The sequence below is a fragment of the Chionomys nivalis genome, chromosome 12, assembly GCF_950005125.1.
Source record: "Chionomys nivalis chromosome 12, mChiNiv1.1, whole genome shotgun sequence".
Taxonomy (NCBI): domain Eukaryota; kingdom Metazoa; phylum Chordata; class Mammalia; order Rodentia; family Cricetidae; genus Chionomys; species Chionomys nivalis.
Genome location: NC_080097.1, coordinates 40,341,394 through 40,363,856, shown reverse-complemented (window position 1 = coordinate 40,363,856; position 22,463 = coordinate 40,341,394). Strand labels below are relative to the sequence as shown.

The window sequence follows — 22,463 nt, the reverse complement described above, 5'->3', positions numbered from 1 at the left end:
AAAAGCTATCGAAAAGATCCCACTGTAATACTTAATACTTTGGGTTTTCAAGTTGTTAATGTTCATTTATAATAGCTTAACTCTCTGGAGATCATAATTGAGTTAATGAACTGAGAAAATTAGTTTCTTGTGTGGCAAAATAGTCTTATCAAAACAAAAGTCAGAATAAACAAAAAACGTTTATCTCTTGTCATCGTGTTCTTCTTCCACTTCTGGGTATATTCTGTTTTCCTCTTGGTTAGGTTTTTCTGTTTGACTGGGTTATTTGGTATGAGTTGAAGGGTACATTAAATAGTGAGTGATAGAGTTTTGAGGGAACATGGCAATTTAAGGAGCATTAGTACTACTACCCTCTATGGACCCTAATGCTCAAGCATTGAACATAGGAGGCATTAACTTGAGTTACACCCTTTTCCAGACAAGATGCGTGGTAGATATCCTATACTGTATCCTATACTGGCCTTTTGAGCTCAGTAAGTTTTTATAGACTACTCGGTGTGTTAACTAGTAATGTTTAGTTAATACAAGCATGTTAAAATTTTTAATTTTTATAAGCGGTATTTTTTGAGGTATAACACTAGGTGGTAGTAAGAACCCACTTATTGTGATTTTAAAAAGTATTCTTTCATTTTTCAGTGAGGGAAAAGATTGCTCTGTGTGGCATAATTTAATTTTGTAAGTTATTTCAGAAATTACAAGGCACTAATCTCATCACACAGATTTGCAGAAGTTTTATCACTTCCTTTCTTTACACATTCTTTTCCTACTTGGTATACATGAATACCTATTGTTGTGTTTGTAAATACCTGGACAAACCAAGGGAGACTTTAGGTTTTGTTTTGCTAGTGAGTGTGTATGTGTATGTTCATGTGTGCGAGTGTACAGCCATGCATAGGTATGTGCCATGGGCCTGTATGGAGATCAGCAAGCTCCCAGGACCCACCTGTCTCCACCTGCAGAGGATTATGGGGTACTGTGTTGTACCCAGATTTCTTTCTTTTTTAAAGGTTTGTTTTGAGACAATCTTACTCTGAAGCCCATATTGGCCTCAGATTTGTAGGGATTCTTTTGCCTTCGCTTCCTAGGTGCTAGGATTACGACTTCTGGCCAGAATATCTTACCTTGAGTATAGTGAATGCAGCAAATTGAATGTTTTATTGTTAAGGAAACTGAACATGTTATTAAAATAGAACATCTGGGAGAATGATCAAATTTCAGTTCATTTTAAGAACTTGAATATTCAGAGAAGTATTTGGGTCTTATTAATGGAAACATGCTTTTATTTCCATTGTAAAAGTATGTATATTAATTCAGAATCAGAATACTGTAATAGTGAAATCGTTTTGTCAAAAGCACTATGCTCATTTTGTTTGAGACAGAGCTTTTCTCTACATCCCAGGATGGCAAATTATAAAGCTCTTTGGTATTATCATCTTAGATTGATGCAGAATTGATTGTGCTTTCTAGAGTATGATCAACTTTGGAAAAATCCCATGCATAGGTTTTGGTTAACCAAACAAATCAGGCAGCAGCTGGGGACATGGCTCAGCACTCAAATAGCATGAATAGGCCCTAGGTTTTAGAACCAACCATCTTAAAAGTCAGTCGACAATTATAGCTAGAAAGCAAAAGGTATTTATTGATTGAATTACAATTGTTCACACGGCTAGGTATGGTTATTCCTGCGTATAATCCCAGCACTGAGGAAACTGATGCAGGAAGCAGAAGACTCTTTTGAGTTTGAGACTACTTGAGCTTCCTAGGGAGTACTAGGCCAGCCAGCGCGCCTCTCTCTTCTATACTTTAGTTGGAGATTCCTCTGGTCTTTGGTAGTAGTAACACATGAGAATTCTTGAGCAGGTATTCCTGTGGGTTGGTGTGCAGACCAACAGACATGGAGTAACCGCTCTAGTGCTTTGTTAAGCGAGTTACTGACGTTTGCCTACTGTCTTTGCATTGCCTTTGTCCTGAAAAAATCGAATTCATCAAATGGACTTTGCTACTTTATTTTTCTAGTAAACTTGATAATCTGTTAAATAAGTGGTTCACTTGACTGCCAGATTTTGGCTTTTGTAAAAAGTACTAAAACAATTCCATAAAATTTTTATTAAATAGATATTTACTATACTTTACTATAGTGAGTGGCTACTATAAACTTTAAATTCAAACTTATTTTAAGGGAAGGATTCTTGAAAGACAAAACAACAACAACAAAGAACATAGGTTATGAACGTGAAAATAACATTATTAGTGTAAATATATTTGAACTTAGAGCTATCTAATTCCTAGAAGCTAAATTGTTTTGAAATATTATGACGGATTTGAAAATTAACTAGCCAGTGGTGGTGCACACCTTTAATCCCAGCACTTGGAGGCAGAGGCAGGAGGATCTCTTGTGTTTGAGACCAGTGTGGTCTACAATAGCTAATTCCAGTACAGGCACCAAAGCTACAGAGAAACCCTGTCTCGAAAAATCAAACCAAACCAAACCAAACAAACAAAAAACGAAAAAAAAAAAACAAAAACCAAAAAACGAAAACCAAAACTCATTTTGAAGTACTTTTCAAATGCCTGTAGAGAATGAACAAATCTTTATTAACCTGTGAAAGATATCATAGACTAAGTTTGAATAAAGGCTTTTCACCTTCTTTTATATATTATTTCATAGGTATCTATTTTTAAATTGGAAGACAATTCTAATTCCTTTTTCTTTCTACATTATTATTTTATTTTGTGTGTATGTACAAATGATTGCCCGCACTCATCTGTGTCGTAGTGTATGGGTTAAAGTAAGGACAGCTTAGAGGATTCAGTTCTCTCCTCCTCCCTCTGCCTGTGCAACCTGGAGTATTGAACAAAGGTCTTGGTTGGGGGGGGTGTCATCGCCTGCTGAGCCATCATGCTGACCCCTTCCCTCCCTCCCTCCCTCCCTCCCTCCCTCCCTCCCTCCCTCCCTCCCTCCCTCCCTCCCTCCCTCTTTTTCTTTTTTTCCTGAGACAGTTTTTTTTTTGTGTGTAGCCTTGACAGCTCTGGAACTCACTCTGTAGCCCAGGCTGACCTCAAACTCTCAGATCTGTCTACTTCTGCCTCCTGAGTGCTGGGATGAAAGGTGTGTACCACCACTGCCTGCTCCCCCTTTTTATCCTTCTTTTTGCTTCCTTCTTTCCTCTTCCTTTTTCCCCTCCCTCCCTCCCTCCCTCCCTCCCTCCCTCCCTCCCTCCCTCCCTCCCTCCCTCCTTTCTTTCCTTCTTTTCCTCTCTTACTTTCTACTGATTTCTTTGTTATTTGAATCTTACTCTATTTGACAGTTTATTAATGTTGATCTTTTTTAGCTGGCTAATTCTTAGTTTTGTTAATTACTTTTAAATTCATGTCATATTATCACCAAATGGCTATCCTATGTTCTCGTATGTTACCGTTGATTAAGTTTTATGATGGCTGCTTAAATCACTCTTTTGAGGTACTCTGACTGCTACCCCTCCCTTGTCGTCTGGAAGCAGTTAAGAGCAGTGTTTTACTAGGGTTTCTATTTCTGTGAAGAGACACCATGACCATGGCAACTATAATAAAGGAAAACATTTAATTGTGGTGGCTTGCTTACAGTTCAGAGGTTTGGTTCATTTTCTTCATGGTGGAAAGCAAGGCAGCATGCAAGCAGTCATGGTGCTAGAGAAGGAGCTGAGCGTTCTTACATCTTACAATACGAAGTGGTCTGTGAGCATATGTGAGCCCTCAGAGCCACCTCCACAGGGACACACTTCCTCCAACGAGACCATGCCTACTCCAACAAGGCCACACATCTCAGTAGTACCACTCTCGGTGGGAGCCATTTTCTTTCAAACCACCACAGGCAATATGCACCTCATAACCCCTAATAATATTTAAGGTGACCTCTGAGAGTGGGCAATGAAGGGCTAGGAGATAGACAGATTCCCTGATAGACAGACAGGGAGAGGAGCCATGACTAGGAATAAAGGTGGTGAACTTCCAAGATAGCTTTTTCTTCATTCTCCTGACCAAAGACAAGTCTGGCAGCTTAAAAAGGCCTTCTGGACTTTTCTCCTGACAGTGAGGCCCCTGCTGATTTAATCATTATGCTTACGCCTTATTTTCTTCATGCTTTTTGTAGCAATAGCCAGGGCTGTTATTGCAAGGTGGTTTGTTTTTTTTATTTACTTGGAGGAGGACTAAGAGCTCAGAAAACCTGCAAATTTTTCCTTAGATGCTTTCTTGTTTTCACTTAAGCAGTACTTTAATGCCCCTTGTTTTATGTGTGAAAAATGCATGTTATATTTCATATATTTGATTATATATATTTGAAATAAGTGTGTTTTTAAATCTTTTTCTCTTATAGGCTAGGTATCAATTTTGTTTTCTTTTTTTGCTTCTTTTACATTTCTCTCAGTTAAACATTTATAGTAGTTACTTGTTGGAGATATGCTACATTGTAAAGAAAATTTAAATATGATGTGGGAACAGTAGATAGAAATCTGATAGTGCATAGGTTAATTTTAAAATTGTATTGAGTCTACAGTAAAATTTGATACTTTGTCTTCTTCCTCTCTTACAGGGCCCTGTATTGATAGGAAGTGCACAAGGTGGCGTTAACATTGAAGATGTGGCTGCTGAGAATCCTGACGCCATTATTAAAGAACCTGTTGATATAATAGAAGGCATCAGAAAGGAACAAGCTGTGACAGTATGTTGTGTTCTGAAACATCTTTAGTTTTTAGTGAGATAATTATAACACTTGAGAAAATATAGTTAACTTTGTAAAACACTAAACAAAGCAGTTTGTATTTTGAAATTACAGTTTTTGAAAGTACCTACAGTATTTTTCTTTGTAGGCTTCATGAATGTTTCTGTTTTTTCTTTAAAAAACAGGGCTGCTTTTAATTGTCCACCGTGCCATTGCTGTATCAGTAACACTAGCAATAATTCCTTAATGTTTTCATATACCTAGTCATTGTCGGCTCCCTAACGATCTCAGTATTGCTTCTTAGAGAAGTCAAGACCATAAAAGGCCCTTCACTGTGACTTATTAATAAGTCATACAGCACTTTTTTTCTTATGTATAGGTTTCCTTTTCCTCACTTTTGAATTTCAGTTTATTTATTGAAGAATCGGGTGATTATCAATCATTGTTTTCATAGTGTGAGTCATTTTAAATGTTCCCTGTCCCCATTTTTTTCCCTGTAAATTGTGAACAGTGGTAGAGAGCCTGTCTCAAAGCACACAGAGTCACATTTGTTTATTGTTCCTATGGTTTTCTGTCCTTTCCTCCCCTCCACCCAGCCTCTATATGTCCTTCCAAACAAAATGTGGTATCTTTGAGGATTGCTTGATATTTTATTGATGTTGTTAAATTAGATTATTTGGTTTATGTATAAAAGTAAGTTAAATAGTTTGCTGTGGATATAAACACAAGGCTCATCAGTTGCTGTGAATACAACATTGTTAAAATTGAAGCCTAGCAACAGCAGAATTTGACTGGCACGGGGCTCCCAGAACAGAGGGGCTTTCTCTAGTGAGACCGTGGCTTAAACCGGTGAGTGGCATAAATAGGCAAAAGGCAGACTTGACTCATTAGGAGTTATGTGAGGGTGATGACTAGAGAATGAAGTTCAGATGAGGAAGCAAATATTTGTAAGAGCTAAGATGAAGCATTTTGAGAGCAGCAGGAATGGCGCATCTCTCAGTGCTTGGCAATATATGGCATATTGGATTAATGAGAACCATTTTGCACTTCTCTGATATTTAATTATATATAAAACTAATGAAAATCTGTATAGTGAAATGGTGCTTATATAGTATTATTTTTAATTTAAAAAATCTCTTCACCAAATGACATTTTTTTGTTGGCTACTTTATTTTTATTATTTGACTCTACATGAATCATATTTGCCCTCAAAGGATTTAAGGTTCTTCTCTTACTGAAAATCAAGAATGTGTTGCACCCTTTGAAGGTTGAAACAGAAAAGAATTCTCTGTAGTGTTTCTGAGCAGACTACTGTCCTGTGTATCACTGTTTAAAATTTCTCATGGAACTTTGAAACTGATCATTGTTCCAGCTGGGAAAACGCTTGGCATGCATGTAAGAGGTCCTAGGTGCTGTTCCTGGCAGGAGCCCAGCAAAAGAGACGTATACTCTCTTCATCATAGAAACTGTGAACGAGAACTGATGGCTTGTGACTTCGATATTTGTTGTTTAAAATGCTCCTAGATATCTAGTCTCTGATTTAGGTTTCTGCTCAATTCTGTAGCTCTTATAGATACCTAATCTCCAGGGCATGCCAGAGTTGGGTTTTGAATGGATGAGCTGGTGTTCTTGAACTATATCTGTTCTATTGGCCCAGTAGACATGCCTTGGTGTTACCTTAAAGGGGAAGTAGGATGCTGTCATAACTTTGATCAGTGTTTGGACCATTGAGATTATCAGCCCACTTTTTAGATGTAGTTTTAACAAAATGTAAGTCTCTCTTCTCTGTATCGTTCTAATTTTTAGTCTGTGTGCTGCTAAAGTGAGATGTAAGTCTTTATTCCAGTTTAGGTTGACTGGGAATTGCGCATTTGGGAAGCTATGGAGTGAATGCTGGGACTGTAATCCAGGATAATGGCCAACACTTGACCTCTGAGTCATTTTCTGGTTTGTAAAATGGGCGTAAAACATACCCTGTGAGGATTTTGAAACAAGTTTTGTTGTTTAAACCTTTAGTGGTGGCTCTTTAGTGAGTGTTAACTACAACTCATGCTCATCTTTTGAAATGTTAGTTTTTGTTTGCAGTATTTTAATGCTGATTGGACATGTGTAAATTGCTACTAAAAACGGCAAATTACTTTCAGCTTGCACAGAAGATGGGATTTCCAGCGAACGCTGTGGATTCTGCAGCAGAAAACATGATCAAGCTTTATAACCTTTTTCTGAAGTATGATGCGACTATGGTAGAAATAAACCCATTGGTAGAAGATTCCGATGGACAGGGTAACGTATCTTCTTCTGTCGGTGCCGTGTGTCATCTGTTGTTAGTGCCACTAAGCAGGCAGGACTCGTTCCTGTGTAATTGTGTATGTTCTCATGAATTGATGTGAGCAGATTTGAAGAAAACCCGCTAAAATACAAATTGAGTTGCACTGTCTCATATGGTGACCGCCAGTCAGTCACAGTCACTGGTGTCTAGTTACATTAATGAAAACGGCATAATCTGGAAGTCCAGGTGAGTAGTCATGTCAGTCACATCCAGGGGTCATCGTATCAGAAGGGACAGAAGGGGAGCATTTCCACCTGGGCAGAGGGCCTGAGGGGCAGTGCCAGGTTGGAGTAATGAGGGCTGTGGCAAGAGTTAGTTGTGATCTGGGCCTGCATGCTTGGATCTTTTGTGAAAGAATATGCTCAGGTATGAAGTTGTTTCATTATTTGGAGCCACTAGAGAAGAGTAGCTTGTCAGGGCTCTCTTTAGCGTATGTGTGACAGGCACAGCATTTAAATCACTGTGCCCTCCATGTAGCCAGTTTTTGTCTTTTTTTTTTAATGTAAGTTATTTTTTTCCCTACCCTAATTTTGTATTAACTGCTTCTACTGCTGAAATTTCTTTGGTTTTGTTTATAGGCTTTTTGGACATTTAGCTCTCTTTAAGGATTTGTAGTCCTGTTTTCACTTTTTTACCTATGTTTTTTTCTGTTCTTTATCAAAGAAACCAATTTTATTTAGTCATTTATATGATAATGTAAAAAATGAATAAATTGTCTTATAATAGTAAGCACAGTTTGTAAACAATATAATGAAACATTTCTGAAGAGTGAGGGATTCCCATGTAAAACATCTGGTATTACTGTTCTGATGATGCTGTTTGAGAGAGGTCAGTTAACACTGAAAACAAGCCCTTGGACTCAATGCAGCTGAATTACAGCAGCTACGAGCTGCTGTTGTGGAATGCTGTTGTGCTCTTGACTGGGTGTGTTTGTTTTCAGGTTGGCTTTTCTTAGTTTTCTTACGTGTATGTTTGGGACATTGTGTGCTTATTAAAAATGTCAGTGCCCAGGGGAAGAAGTGCCACGGCCAGGACTGTCTGTCTGTGCAGGGCCTACTAGGCCACACTGCGTTTTGTTGGTGCCTTGCACATCTTGGCCTTAAAATTACGTAGAAGAACCTTTTCTAGTTATATCTTTACTACATCTGTGATTGTGTTTCATATAGATTTTAGAAAATTTATGGGTCAAATAGTATTTTTAAGGTATGTTTTGATCTTTCAGTAATAAGGCTTTATGAGATGTTTTTCCCTGGCAGGTTTCTCTTCTTGCCTTCTCTCCTGTCCCTTCCTGCCATTGTTATATATCTTTAGAGTCAGTCTCCTGTCCCTCCTAGCCCATCATTCTCATGTGTCCTCAGAGTCGCAAAATGTTGACATTCTGGGCTTTATCTTCAAACCTACCATGAAGAAATGGCGATACTGCCTCAGGAATCTCAGAATGAGACTTACTGAGAGCTGTCTCCTCCCATCTTCTATTCCTCTCTAGGCCTGGGATTAAAGGCCTGAACCACTACCGCCTGGTTTCTATGGCAAACTAGTGTGGCTGCTGGGATTAAAGGTGTGTGTCACCACTGCCTGGTCTGTATGGCTGACCAGTGTGGCTGCTTTTGCCTCTGATCTTCAGGCAAGCTTTCTTTATTAAAATACAAATGAAATATCAATACAAGTTTGACTTCGTTTATTTTCAAGATGAGATTATTTCTACCTACCTCAATATTAGTAACTATTCATATGTAATGTGTTCTTTTGTTATTGTTTGATTTAATAACTTTTAAGTTTAAAAAAAATCCCAGTTCTTTGGAGGCAGAGGCGGGTGGATCTCTGTGAGTTCAAGGCCAGCCTTGACTAGAGAGTGAGTTCTAGGACAGCCAGGGATACACAGAGAAACCCTGTTCTGAAAAACAAAACAAACAACCAAAAACCCTTTAAGTTTTTAGAGTTAATTATGATTTTACTTCGGTTCTATTTCTTCTTTCTAAGGATGCACTTTTTCTAATATTGTTAAATAAACTTTTTCAGGTTTTTTTTTTGTACCTTGACTGTTCACATCCAAGCATCTGAATCTGTCCATTTTTGTGATGTACACTATAGTATGTGAAAAAGTCATACACAGAAAATGGGTGGTGCCACTAGATAAGAAATTTTAAAATGTTCAGCTCTTAGGCAGAGTAAAGGTGGTTTCCAGGCATCTGGTGTGGGGAAATGAGAAGATACCTTGGTGAGAATATTAACTTTCAACTATGAGTATCTCTAAGACCTAACTGTGGCAGGTGATGCACAGAGCATTAGAAGGAAGGTGAGAGGTCATAGTTTGACTAGGCCGAACTACTGGGTTTCTGATGCGAGCCTCTCTCGGTGATGGGTTTACAGGGATGGAAACATTGAAAAGCCCCACCATGGGGGCAGGAAACCAAGAAGATCCTGAGTTCAGACTTGCTCTTTACAGCTTGCTTTCATATAAACTAGCCAATGTCAAAAGAACCACGTTAACCCATTCAGAGAACAGCACCCTCTAATGGTTGGCTGTACTAGCCTTTCCTCTTAAAGGTTCCAGCATGTCCTACATATCACAGGACTGACCCTCTAAACTACAGGACCTTTGGGGGACTCTTGGAAATCATATCATACTTTGAATACTAACTCAGGTCTCATACTAACACCAAGCACTCTTACCCATAGAGTCATCTTTCTAGCCACTGGTTGCCACCATTTCTACTAGAGCAAGACTTTGGTGTTTACTATAGATTTTAATTCTACCTTATTGTTTTTATTTTTCTTAGTTAAAACTGAATGCCTTCTGTGCATCTCAGCTTGCCCTCCATGTTTTTTATCTTCTATTTTGTATTAAACAGTTTTGAATTCACTTCACAAACATTCATTCAAAGTATAGTATATTTATAGTAAATTTTAAAAAACTATGTATTTTTCGTTAACGAGAGTGTACTAATGCCAGCTACTGCTGTAAATCCAAATGTGGCTCTCCCTCTTTAGTTCTTTAACATTGACAGATACTTCTGTGAGGTAGGTGTTATTGCTGTCTTTATTTGATAGGTTATAAAATTGGGAATCAAGATATCAAGCTTGCCTGAAGAATTGTGACTACCAGTAAAGATAGTCTGCCCCAGATCAATGACCTACAGGACTTGAGCTCCTCATCCCAGCACAGTTTCTGTTAGGGACATGGATACTGCTATGCTGGGAGCAGGGGGAGCCTTTAGAAAGCTGTATTGTAGGGTCTAGTTATAAGCATTACAGATTGACAGATGGTACATGTTTAGTTTCAAAAGTATTCGTTAAAATATATTTATCTTTTTGTAAACTGTTGTCATAAAACATAATATATAGTATAAATTTGGAGACGTTTCCATAGCAGTCTTTAAAATGGTAGTTTAAAGACATATTTGGTAACTAAATTTAGACTTGCCGTTTTGTGTATTTTGTGGGAGCATATCTACTGGGTAGGATGAAGTACACATCTTAATGTATTCAGTGAAGATGGAGACTTAAGAGACTGTTTTTTAAGTAAAGGCAAAACAAGGTCTAAAATCAGGATAATATAAAGAATTATGAGTTGGCCGTAGTAGTACATGCCTTTAATCCTACCACTTGGAAGGCATAGGCAGGCATACCTCTATGAGACTGAGGCTAGCCTGGCTTACATAGTGAGTTCTAGGTCAACTAAGACCACATAGTGAGATCCTATCTTTAAAAACAAAACAAAACAAACTGAATGGATTTGCTTAAATAGCTTATCATCCACTGTCATTAGATCTCTTAGAGGTCCTCCAGTTATCATGTTAATAGTGAATCCTTGTTTTCTTGACCTTACCTCAACTCTGATATATCGATGTAGACATAGAGCTCTGAACAAGAAGATACTCACTTTCTATTTGGGCTATCCCACTTGGACTCAGAGGCCACTCTTCCCAGTCTTAACTTGCTAACTAACCTTTGGCTAGTCTCTGGGCACCCTTGTGGCAAGCTCAGATACTTGCTCCCAGAAGTTTCTAGTAAATAATACACTCATTACAGCTAGAAGAAAGTGTTAGATGAATCCCGAAAAAGTATCTTCTTTTTCCCATAGTAAATTATATTTAATTATTTTGTTTAATACATTATCGGGAGTTCCTGCAGTGATGTTAAATTAGGGAATAAAGATATTCTAGCCAGGCTGTGGTTATGCGTGCCTGTAATCCCAGCATTTGGGAGGCAGAGTCAGGTGGATCTCTGTGAGTTCAAGGCCTTCCTGGTCTATAGAGTGAGCTCTAGGACAGCCAGGTCTGTTACACAGAGAAACCCTGTCTTGAAACAAACAAAGATATTCTAAATACTGCAATAATAAACTGCCTAAGAACACATCTGGAACCCAAAGACTGAAGGAATGTGGTGAAGCCTAAAGGACCTTAATTTCTGCATTGGAAGTCTATAGCTGTGTTCTTTTAAAAAATTTTTTGTTTTACTCTTGCTAGAGAGATGATTATAGAGAGATGTTTTGGAATTGTTTCAGTTAGAGCAACTTGAGCTTCTCCAGGAATGGGCAGTTTCTTCATAGCCTTAAAGTGATACTGTTTGGATTTCTAGTCTTTTATTGTACTTTACTTTGAAAGCAATAGGATATTTATAGACCTAAGCGTCTCACAGCTTATCTTCTCTGCACATTAACAGCAGCAGTAAAATCCTGCCTATAAACCCTAGCCACTGAGGGTCAGGTCTCAGTTCCCCAGGCAGTACTATGCCCTTAGGCTTTCTCCAGCCCTGTCTAGTGTTGTTAGAAGTCACAGAGTATGTATGCTCATAGTGAGGAAGATATCAAAAGTGACAAGCAGTTTCTTAGTAAATGATACAAATTTAAGTATCCAGAAATTATGCAACAGTGCATCAACATGTAATTCATGTAGAAAATGAAAGATAAAAATTGTCATTTTTCTCTTATCAATATTAATTTAGTATGATGGATCATTTATTGACTTAATCACTGCTTCCTCTTTGTGTGTGTGTATGTGCATGTTTAATTTGGTTGATTGATTTTTTTTCATTTTCATACTTCATATTTGGTTCTTTTTTAGCACCTCAATTTCCTTGCTGAATTTTTCCTGAGTTTCTCTTCTGAGTTATTGACGATTTGTCTACCTTGGTGACTTCTGTGTCTGGGTCCTGAGTTGATGTCCCTCTCCATATCTGCCCAGTAGTCCTCTCGTGGTCACGGACTGTCTTTGAAAGTGGAACTCCACCTTCGTTTTCTGCTCTCAAGCTGTCTCATCGTCTTTTTCCAGCTGTGGAGAAGTGGTTAGCTAGTGGTAGTGTTATGGTAGATTATTTTCTCACGCTGCTGCCTTTCTTTGTGTTTTATACCTCTGTTGGGATGACTGTCTTCCAGCTATATTTTCCACCCTTTCCCACTGTTTTTGTTTGTTTTGTTTTATGTGAGTCTTTAGGTGAGTTGCCTTCACTTGACTTTATATTCAGAAGGAAAGCTAACTACATTAGTAGCAAATATAGTGGTTTAGTAGCCATTCCAGTGTTACGTGTGAATAGTACAAGACACTTGTGCCCCCAATAGGTTCAGAGACAGCAGTACAAGGACACTTGTGGGAAATGTAGTTTTTAGGTTTCTTGTTTATTTTTTTTTGAGATTCATTTTTATTTGTAAGTGCTTGCCTGAAAGTATATCTATGTACCTCATATGTGCTGTGCCTGGGGATGTCAGAAGAGGGAGTCAGATTCCCTAGGACTGTATCTATAGTTGTCAGCCACTATGTGTGTACTGGGAATTGAGTCTGGTCCTCTGGAAGAACAACCAATGCTCTTAACTGCTGAATCATCTCTCCAGCCCTGAGTTTCTTATTGTAGGGCTAAGGAAACACTCAAGTAGCAAAGGAATAAAGAGTAAAGTAAATGGAAAGGAGAGTATATTGTTTCTGGACTTATGACGAGTAGTAGAGACAATATCGAGTATTAGGTTTAAAGAAAGGATAGGCAGAAGCTTTTTTCAGAGTTACAGTTAAAACACACAACAAAGTGTAAAAGCATAAACACTAAAACCAATTTAAAAAATAAAGCAATAAAATGTAATATTGTAGTCCCTAGAGCATACTAGTTAGAAAGATTAAAGACATGCCTGCCCTACTACGCTGGCCTTTTTTCCACTGATGGGGGCGAGGGCTGCAGTCTCAGTAGTTCATCAGTAGAAATCAGTGTGTCCTTCTGAGTGACAGCCACTTGATGCCAGAGCTCTCTGATCTGGCTCCTTAGGCCTGCAGATTATAACCTCATCTCTGGTGCTTTGAAGATCAACCTGTGCAGGGCTTTCTGTGATAGAGGCTGTGTAGGTGCGGGAAGCCTGATTACCCGTGTTTACTTTTTTGCGCCTGTCAAGGTTTTATTCTGCCTGAACCAAGTTCCAGCTTCCATTTCCCATGATGAAGCAGGCAGTGATGGGTGTGTTGGATGTAGAAGCATTAAAAATCCCCAGCTCTTCTCCTCTAAGTTGAGAATCTCCCAGCTTCTGAATCTTGTACGAGAATTCTGCTTCTGTGTTCTTACCCTATTCTGAGGAGGAAAGGGCAGGGAGTGGAAAGACCAAGTCAGAAGTCACCTTCATGGGGCTGTTTGTGCTGGGCATGGTTTACATGCCTGTAATTCCTGGGGAAGCCAAAGGAGGAGGAGTGTGAGTTCGACTCATAAGACCCTGTCTGGAACAGCTGGGGTATGGGAGGTAGATCAGGGGAGAACTTCCCTACTGTGTGCTGTGCTCTGGGCTAGATACACATAATACCTCAAAAAAAAAAAAAAAAAAAAAAAAAAGTTAAAGGAAAAAAAGTAAGAATGAAAGAATGATATAGGAGCAAAATTGGAGCAAGTAGTTTACCAGGTTGGTAGTTCCTTAGTATTCTTTGCTTTATCACCCATTCACAGTCCTGGGTTTTGGAGTTTTACTTATTTTGTTCCCCTTTTCTGCTTATTCTTCATAGTCTTTTTAAACTTTGATTCACATTCTCAGTTCAGAAATACAAAGAAATAGGCAAAGGCCCTCTGGTCCATGGGCCATAGTTTGCTGACCCATTCAAGTTTTAGGACCTCTGCTGCCAAGGAAGAGTAAGGAGGAGGAGGACTAGAGGGACATTTGCATCAGTGTGAATACTGTTTTGCAAGTTGGGAGATTTAGCCATTATAAAAGGGGGAGTGGATTTGAGATTTTTCAGCAAACAGTATCCTTCAGTGATAAGAAGGTGTGGTGTCTGGGTCCAAGGGAAAGGTTTTAGCTAAGAACACAGCCAGTTAATTCTTGGAAGGGTTACACATGTGTAATGTTGTTTAGGAAAGTTTTCTTCTTTCTGTTCTTTGGTGCTGGGATAGCTGTAGGAAAAGTAAGTGGGGTATTTTAAATTCCTATTTTTCTTTGAGAAACAGTTTGAATTCATTATGAACATAAATTGAAGTACTTTGAGTCAGTAACAAATTAAAATGTGCTCTTTCCTCTTAAACTAAACCATGTATGTTATTGGATAGTTCTTTGTATCTGTCATAAAATTAAGATTACTTTCTTCATTTTCCTTTCTAAGTGTTATGTATGGACGCAAAGATCAATTTTGATTCAAATTCAGCATATCGCCAAAAGAAGATCTTTGATCTCCAGGACTGGACCCAGGAAGACGAAAGGGACAAACAGGCAGCTAATGCAGATCTTAACTACATTGGCCTGGATGGGAACATAGGCTGCCTAGGTACCTACTGGGTTTTCCTGTTAGAGTTGGCTTTGCACAACTTCATGTATTTTCTCTGTTCCTTATACGAATCATCTTTCCCTCTTGATAGTAAATGGTGCTGGGTTGGCTATGGCCACAATGGATATAATAAAGCTCCATGGAGGGACTCCAGCCAACTTTCTTGATGTTGGTGGAGGTGCCACAGTCCACCAAGTAACAGAAGCATTTAAGCTTATCACTTCAGATAAAAAGGTAAGAGTGCTCCAAAACCACAGAGAAACCCTGTCTCGAAAAAAAAAAAAAAAAAAACCAAAAAAAAAAAAAAACCAAAAAAAAAAAAAGGTAAGAGTGGGGCTTACGGGTTAGAACTGGAGTTGTGAGAAGTGACTTAGTTAATTGGGAGATGCCATTATGCTGGTTCAACATTAAAATTCAGAGCACTCATAGTTTAAAAATAGGAATTGAAATCTTATAACTGAGATACAAGTAAGAGAACCTTTGACGGAATTAATGTTGAAATTTAGCAAACTGAAGAAATTTGATTAAATTAGATAAAGATAATATTAATGCCTCTAGTGAACTAGCGTGGGAACCATTCATATGGAAGAGTCTTGGTGGTATTATTTGACTGCAAAAGCCTGGGATTGTGAAAATAGATGTACCCATGCATAATTACTTAGTTCATTAATAAATATTGTTGATGTTGCTGACAATATTTAGGTTTTTGACATTAGACTTTAGAAAAAGGAAATCACAGATGATACTAGAAGATGGAGAAATATTCCTTGTTCCTGGATAGAATCAGAAAAGATTTTTTACTGTCTTTCCCTTGGAATCTCATAGAGTTATTTACCACATGTATTATTACTATTGTGGCCATGTAAACAATTGTTGTAAATATGTTATACTTGTAAAAGCATTGTTTATTTTCATTTATGTATATGTGTGTGTCTGTGTGTATATGTGCGAGTGGGTGCCCATAGAATCCAGAAGAGGATCTCCTGAAGCTGGAGTTGCAGGTGCTCATAAGCCACCTAATGTGGGTGCTGGGAACTGAGCTCTGGTCCTCTGCAAGAACAAGAATTCTTCTCTGCTGAGCTCTCTCTCCAGCCCCAGGATTAAACAACTTCTAATGATTGGAGATAGACTTGAAAGTCCTCAGCATATTGGGAAAACTTGAGTTCTTAGGAGTTGGGGAGATGAGGAAAACAACAGAACCTGGCCCCTCAGTCTTGTCGAAGGAGACAGAATAAACTGATGGAGATAGGATCCCCTCAGGAGAGGGCTGGTGTCCAGCGACAGTGAAGAAGAGTACTGAAGGAGCACCCGAGATGGCGGGCTAAGTTGTGCTTCAGAGGAGGGGTTGTAGAAGTAGCATGACTCGTAGTGATAGGGCGGAATGTAGCACCAATCATAAAAACCCAGAGACAGATGTTGGGGTTCAACCTGAAGGTCAGAAAAGCAAAGCAGCCAGCCACTGACTCACCTCTATCTCAGACCGAAATGGCGATCCTTCCTCCAGTAATCTCAGAATGAGACTGAGCTGAGATCTGTCTCCTCCCTTTTTATATTCCTCCCTTGGGCTGGGATTAAAGGTGTGTGTCACCACTGACCAGTGTGGCTGTTTTACTCTCTGATCTTCAGGCAAGCTTTATTTATTAAAATACAAATGAAATATCACTACAGCTGAATGCAGACAGTAGTAGGTGATGGATACTAATAGAGATGCTTTCTGTGACATTGCTGTAGGATATGAGCTGCAGTGTTGTGTTGGTAAATAGGAAGAAGACTGAATCACAAGGTTTTGTTGCAAGGGATGTAGTAGAAAACAAATCTAAGCAAATATTGAAATTAGTGGAAGTAATTTTGGTTGGTAGTGAACTGAAAGATAGAAAAGGAAATGATGGTTTTATTTGAAAATGTTTCCATGGAACTTGTTTTTATAAGACACATATCCTGCTGTTTTGGAAGAAAAGGACAAATACTTATTCCTTTAATATCTACTTTATTAATAGGTGCAGGCTATTCTGGTCAACATTTTTGGAGGAATTATGAGATGTGATGTTATTGCAAAAGGAATAGTTATGGCAGTTAAAGATTTAGAAATCAAAATACCTGTTGTGGTACGGTTACAAGGTGAGTGTTAAAAGTATTGTTTCCAATCGTTTAAATGCTGTAATTGTAAGGAGCACAGTTAATTTAAAGTATAATTTTACAAATAGCTATATCCTTTCATTGAAAGCATTAAATACAAAACTTGGAAACTGTTAGTTATTTTTCTGTTGCTGTGATAAAATACCATGATCAAATGCAGCTTAAGGTGTGGGTGGCGCACACCTTTAATCCCAGCACTCAGGAGGCAGAAGCAGGCAGATCTCTGAGTTTAAGGCCAGCCTGGTCTACAAAGTGAGTTCCAGAAAAGCTGGGGTTACACAGAGAAACTCTGTCTCAAAAAAAAAAAACAACACAAAAACAAAAAGGCAACCTAAGGAAGAATTTATTTTGCCTTACAGTTTCAGAGGACGAGAGAGGCATAATGTGGAACGGGCACTGTGCAGGAGAGGAAGCTGAGATCACATCTCAGTCACACACACAGTAAAGTAGGATGAGGCTACAAACCATCTCTAGTGATGCACTTCCTCCACCAAGGCCCTCTACCCTAGGAGCTCTGTAGCCTTCCCAAACAGCGCCAGCAGCTGGGCACTGATGTTCAGATACATGAAGTTGTCAGGGATATCTCTCTCTCTCAGACACCCAATGTGACTTTTTTTTTTTTTAATTTACTACATTGGGCAAAAATGCTCAAAGTTTTGCTCTGTGTAATGTGATGTGTTAGACTTTTTCCTCTGGACTACCAATCAGCTCCTAAGTCATGGCAGGGAGACTTATTATTACTTATGGATGCTCAGCCTTATCACTTATTTTAGTCTGAGTGTGTCTGTTTTTCCTCGGGGCTTTTTTACCTTTCCTTTTTTCTGTTTATCTTACTTTCCTGCTGTTTCCATGTCTTGCTGGCACTGCATGGCTTCTGGCCCCAGGAGTGTCCCTCTCTTTGCCCCTTGTGCTCTCCTCTTTCTCCTTTGCCTAGATTTCTTCTTCTTATTTTCTCTGCCCACCCGGTTCATTCCAAGCCTTTTTGTGTTCATTCATATGCTAGACCTAGGGCTAGAGCTCCTCCTTTCCCTCTCCTGCCTAACTATTGGCAGTTCAGCTTTATATTAGACCAATCGGGTGCCTTGGGCAGGCAGGGTGAAACAGATGCAACACATCTTTACATAATTAAACACACATCCTTACATCATTGAACAAGTGCGCCATAAACAAATGTATCTACCTTTACACAGTTAAAGTGATATTCCACAACTTAAATGTAACGTATCTTTACTTAGTTAAAATAATATACCATGGGGCTGGAGAGATGGCTCAGTGGTTAAGAGCATTGCCTGCTCTTCCAAAGGTCCTGAGTTCAATTCCCAGCAACCACATGGTGGCTCACAACCATCTGTAATGAGGTCCCTCTTCTGGCCTTCAGGCATACATGCAGAAAGAATATTGTATACATAATAAATAAATAAATCCATAAATAAATATTTTTTTTAAAAAATAATATACCATAACAGTGATTTATTGTGATTTTTTTCTGAGATTCTGGCTTTGCTTTTATTACTATGGATATGGTAAAATGAAGTATTTCACAAGGTAGTTCCAAGTTCTTAGGATATTTTTCTTAAATATTTGTGTTAAATAATAGAAACTCCCGTGCTGAAATACATATAGTGTGAAAAAGATTGTACGTATTATGTGTGTGCGTGCCTGTGTGCATATATATACACATATATTTATGCATATATACATATATGCATATATGTATACACATATTTAACTCATTTACTTATATTTGCATAAATCATTTCTAGGTACACAAGTTGATGATGCGAAGGTACTAATAGCAGACAGTGGACTTAAAATTCTTGCTTGTGATGATTTGGATGAAGCTGCTAAAATGGTAAGTGGGCTCTGATGATGGAAAGAATCTGTAGACCTTTAGATTCTGAACTGAACCAGCTAATACTGCTAATATTAGTACTGCTAATATTAGTCTTAATCTAGTTATATGGTAAACAAACTTAATTCTGGGGAGTGACACACATACACACACATATATATGTGTCTGTGTGTGTGTATATATATATGTGTATATATATGTATATATATATTTATGTATGTGTGTATTGCAGTGGGGGATAAAGATTGTGCTCAGCCTCAAATGCAGCAGGAAAGGCGGGAATTTCTGTCTAAGGATCCAGTTAGGTGGTGAGCAAGTAGGAGATTATTAGAAGAAATCAACGTAAGTGAGGGGAAATTCTTGTTCAAATTGTATAATGCAGAAGAGTTTGAAGGCAAAGAGAATTTAAAAATTGTTTTTCAGAACCTCTCATACCTTATATCTATTATCCATCTTAAACAGTGACCAATTTATACCCAATCTGGTCTAATCTGAGTTCTTACCTATTTCTTCTCTCGTTCATTATTAGTTAGTAAATCCCCATGTGTATCATTTTATACATCCAAACCATGTATATGAAGGTGAAGTAGTGTGCTGATGAAAAGGAATTCCTGTTGTCTAAACAGGACGTGGCATTCCGCTGTGAAAGTTGAGCAGTTATCTCATACCATCTAGGCCTCTTCTCTTAGACTCGGGGTCAGACTGTTTGTCCTGCAGCTGGGTAATATATAAGTGCACATCTTAATCTGTAGCCCTCATGTTTTAAAGTAATCCTCCTCTGGAGTTTATCTGCTAAATACTCTGTCGTAGTCCTGTAGAGTCTCTCTTGGTCTGGATTTAATAGTTGTAACCCGGAGTATCATCTATTTATTATGTTCTTCTGTTCTCTGTATTTTTCTCCTAAACTGGACGTTCAGTTTGTAGTATTGACTATGATTGACAATCCTCCCCCCACCCCCGCAGGAATTCTCCTGGTGGTAAAATTTTCATGCATTTTGTATAGAAATAGATAGTCTCATATCTTACAGGGCATTAGAATTTTTGTTGGTTAGTGTTACCTCACAGAAAATATACCAGCAATTCTTATATCCAAACTCCTACCCTAATATTATCAATTAAGCTTGTAAGCTTTTAAAGGAGGTTTTGTTTTATTTAGTTGTGCTTTGAATTGTGGGATATCTTACAAGGATACTTACTGATTTGTCTTCAAGATAAAATTTAGGTAAGACATATCTAGTATTGATCTTTATCAGACATATTTAGTTGACCGTAGGTTATGAAGAATGTCAGACATGACAACCTTGTAAGTGTCAGTTCCTAAAAGGCAGTTGTGTGACTTACAGCAATGTCAGAATATCCCTAGTGTTTTAGGTGAAAAAGGTTCTATATTCGTTTTGCCTTGGTTTATAATGTGTGTTCACCTTTAATGAACATAGATTCAGAGATGCCTTGTTCTCTTCCAGGTTGTGAAACTCTCTGAAATTGTGACCTTAGCTAAAGAAGCCCACGTGGATGTGAAGTTTCAGTTGCCAATCTGAGAGAGAACTTGGAGGCTGGCTGACGGTGTTAATGTGCTGTAGCTCTTTATTATACTGTGGTCCCTGCTATTGTCCCTTTCCTTTTCAGTGTGTGGGGAATGTCACTGCCCACGTAGCACCTCACGAACCTTTGAAAGCCTTTGGTCTGTGTTTAGTCTGCTGCTCAGAACGGACTGTTTATATAAAGGACGTATGATGCAGATTGCTGGTTTCTTTTGTTTCAGCCATCCTTTTTGCTTCCTCTACAGAACATCACTTGCAGTATGCCTATTTTCTGTTGTTGGATACAAAGTTCTTCATTGCTGAGAGTCCTATAAATAAAATAACTACAAAGATAAAGCTTTATTCTTTAGTATGAAAATATATCTAATAACTGCCTCATTAGAACAGTGGTATGTGAAAACAATGTTTTATATAAGAAATATTTATCTTCCGCATCAATATCTTAAATGTATCGATCATTATTTATACACAGAACTTTGAAGCACTCCTCAGAATATCTTCTAAGTATTTTAGAGAAGTAAGTTGTTGATTAGAACGTCGTTTTAATCATTACAGGACAATGATAACTGCAAATCTTCATGTTTCTGCAGGTAAAAACACCTGCAGGGTCATCAACCTAAATCTTAAGACATATATATAAAGAACTTGGTGGGCAAAATTAAGATTGCCAATTTAAGTTAATAAACGTTTCCCAATGTAATTTGGAGTAGTGTATTGTTTCTTTCTTTTGAAATAGCAGTTGTAGGCGATCATGTCAGTAAGTAAGGAGCCCGTTTGTAGATTGTACAGCTGGATATGACAGTACACACATGTCTAAAGCTTTCTGTAGAGGAGTCAGTAGAATTCTGTTCACAGGCACACTTTCTAGTACATATCGTTACTACTTTTTATGTGTATGTTGGTATCTTTGAATTTGGGGCGGGTATGTGGGGATGCCTTTCTCTTTATAGCCCTCTCTACCTCTTACTTAAAAAGCCCATTTTAACACTGAAAATCTCTAGTGATAGTTAAGTTATAGTCATACACACTACAGTAGTTTCTGTGGAGACTAAACAAATTTTAAGCGTTCGTGTGGTTTACATGGATGATTTTGAGGTTTGAATTTGTGGCCTCCTGTGTCAGGCAAACACTTGGCTACGGAGTTACATCACTAATCCTGATTTTGCCTCTTAATTGGCTTGGTAGATACCTAAATCTCCTCGATTATATTACTTTTAGCATATGCCCATAGCCAGGAGAGAAAAGCAAAAACAAAATCAGTGCTCAGGCAGCGTGCTGAAGCTGTTGATGTTTTGGTGACATATTTCTATCTGGCAAAGAATTGTATTTGGAAGAAAATTTAAATACCAACTATAAATGTTATGTGGGGGCCAAGTGTAAAAGATTGCAGTGAGAACCATGCACGCTTCTGTGCGGACGGGAGTGAGAGAAGTGTGGAAGTCAGTTTTCAGGTGTCAGTAATTTGTAGTGTAAAATATAAAACTTAGGTTTGAGTTTAAAGAGTTGGAAACAACTGACAGTAAGTAGTGTTGACTTAGAAATTGGTGTCTAAAGTGACTCCAAAGAGCTGGGATTCTAAAGCCGTGTGCCCGGGTGCCAGGATTGGGTCCACTCAGTGTCCACAGTGACACGGAGGGGCTGAGATAAGGAAGCCAGGCGTTCCTGGAAATCAGGGGTGCTTCGCTGACTAACATTTGTACTCATATAGGAGGCTTTCTGTCTGGTGGAGCCAGATCATTCATTATGGTCTACATGATCAGTGCCAGAATTACCTAGAAAGACCTTCTCTCAAGGGAAAAACAATCCTTTTGCTTTTTAAATTTTATTTTTTAACTAGTGTATAAGTAGTGGGCTTCTGTAAGGCTTTTAAATACATCCTTAGTCTTGGCTGAAAAAGAAAAGCCCTCACCACTCCCTTCCTCGGCCCTGCCTAGTCCCCGCTTAAAGCTCTATATACCCGGTTTCCTATTGCATGGATTCCGCTTTCTCCTCCATTGATGCCCCTCCCGCCCTGTTTCCTGACTCTCCAGACACTCCTCGTTAAACCCACAAGTCTAAAATGTCAAAGCTAGGCCTTGGTTAGTTCTTATTTAGTGGATTTTCCAGTTTATTTCATTTTCCTGAAAATTTCCCAGTTTCATTTTTCCTTGCAGCTGATGGTGATTCTGCCCTGTCCATGCAC

The 22,463-nt window shown here is 38.5% G+C and overlaps 1 protein-coding gene across 2 annotated transcripts in view; it reads left to right on the top strand.

Annotated features, from left to right (window-relative positions):
* Sucla2 (succinate-CoA ligase ADP-forming subunit beta) overlaps positions 1-20,981 on the top strand; it is a 32,477-nt gene extending 11,496 nt beyond the window's left edge. For both annotated transcript variants that reach the window (XM_057786561.1, XM_057786562.1), the window contains exons 5-11: positions 4,571-4,699; positions 6,844-6,982; positions 14,591-14,752; positions 14,844-14,986; positions 16,750-16,870; positions 18,652-18,740; positions 20,204-20,981. In XM_057786561.1, coding sequence (XP_057642544.1) covers positions 4,571-4,699; positions 6,844-6,982; positions 14,591-14,752; positions 14,844-14,986; positions 16,750-16,870; positions 18,652-18,740; positions 20,204-20,278 — 858 coding nt within the window. In that variant the 3' untranslated portion in view covers positions 20,279-20,981. The remainder of the gene's footprint in view (positions 1-4,570; positions 4,700-6,843; positions 6,983-14,590; positions 14,753-14,843; positions 14,987-16,749; positions 16,871-18,651; positions 18,741-20,203) is intronic.
* Positions 20,982-22,463: the final 1,482 nt, after the last annotated feature.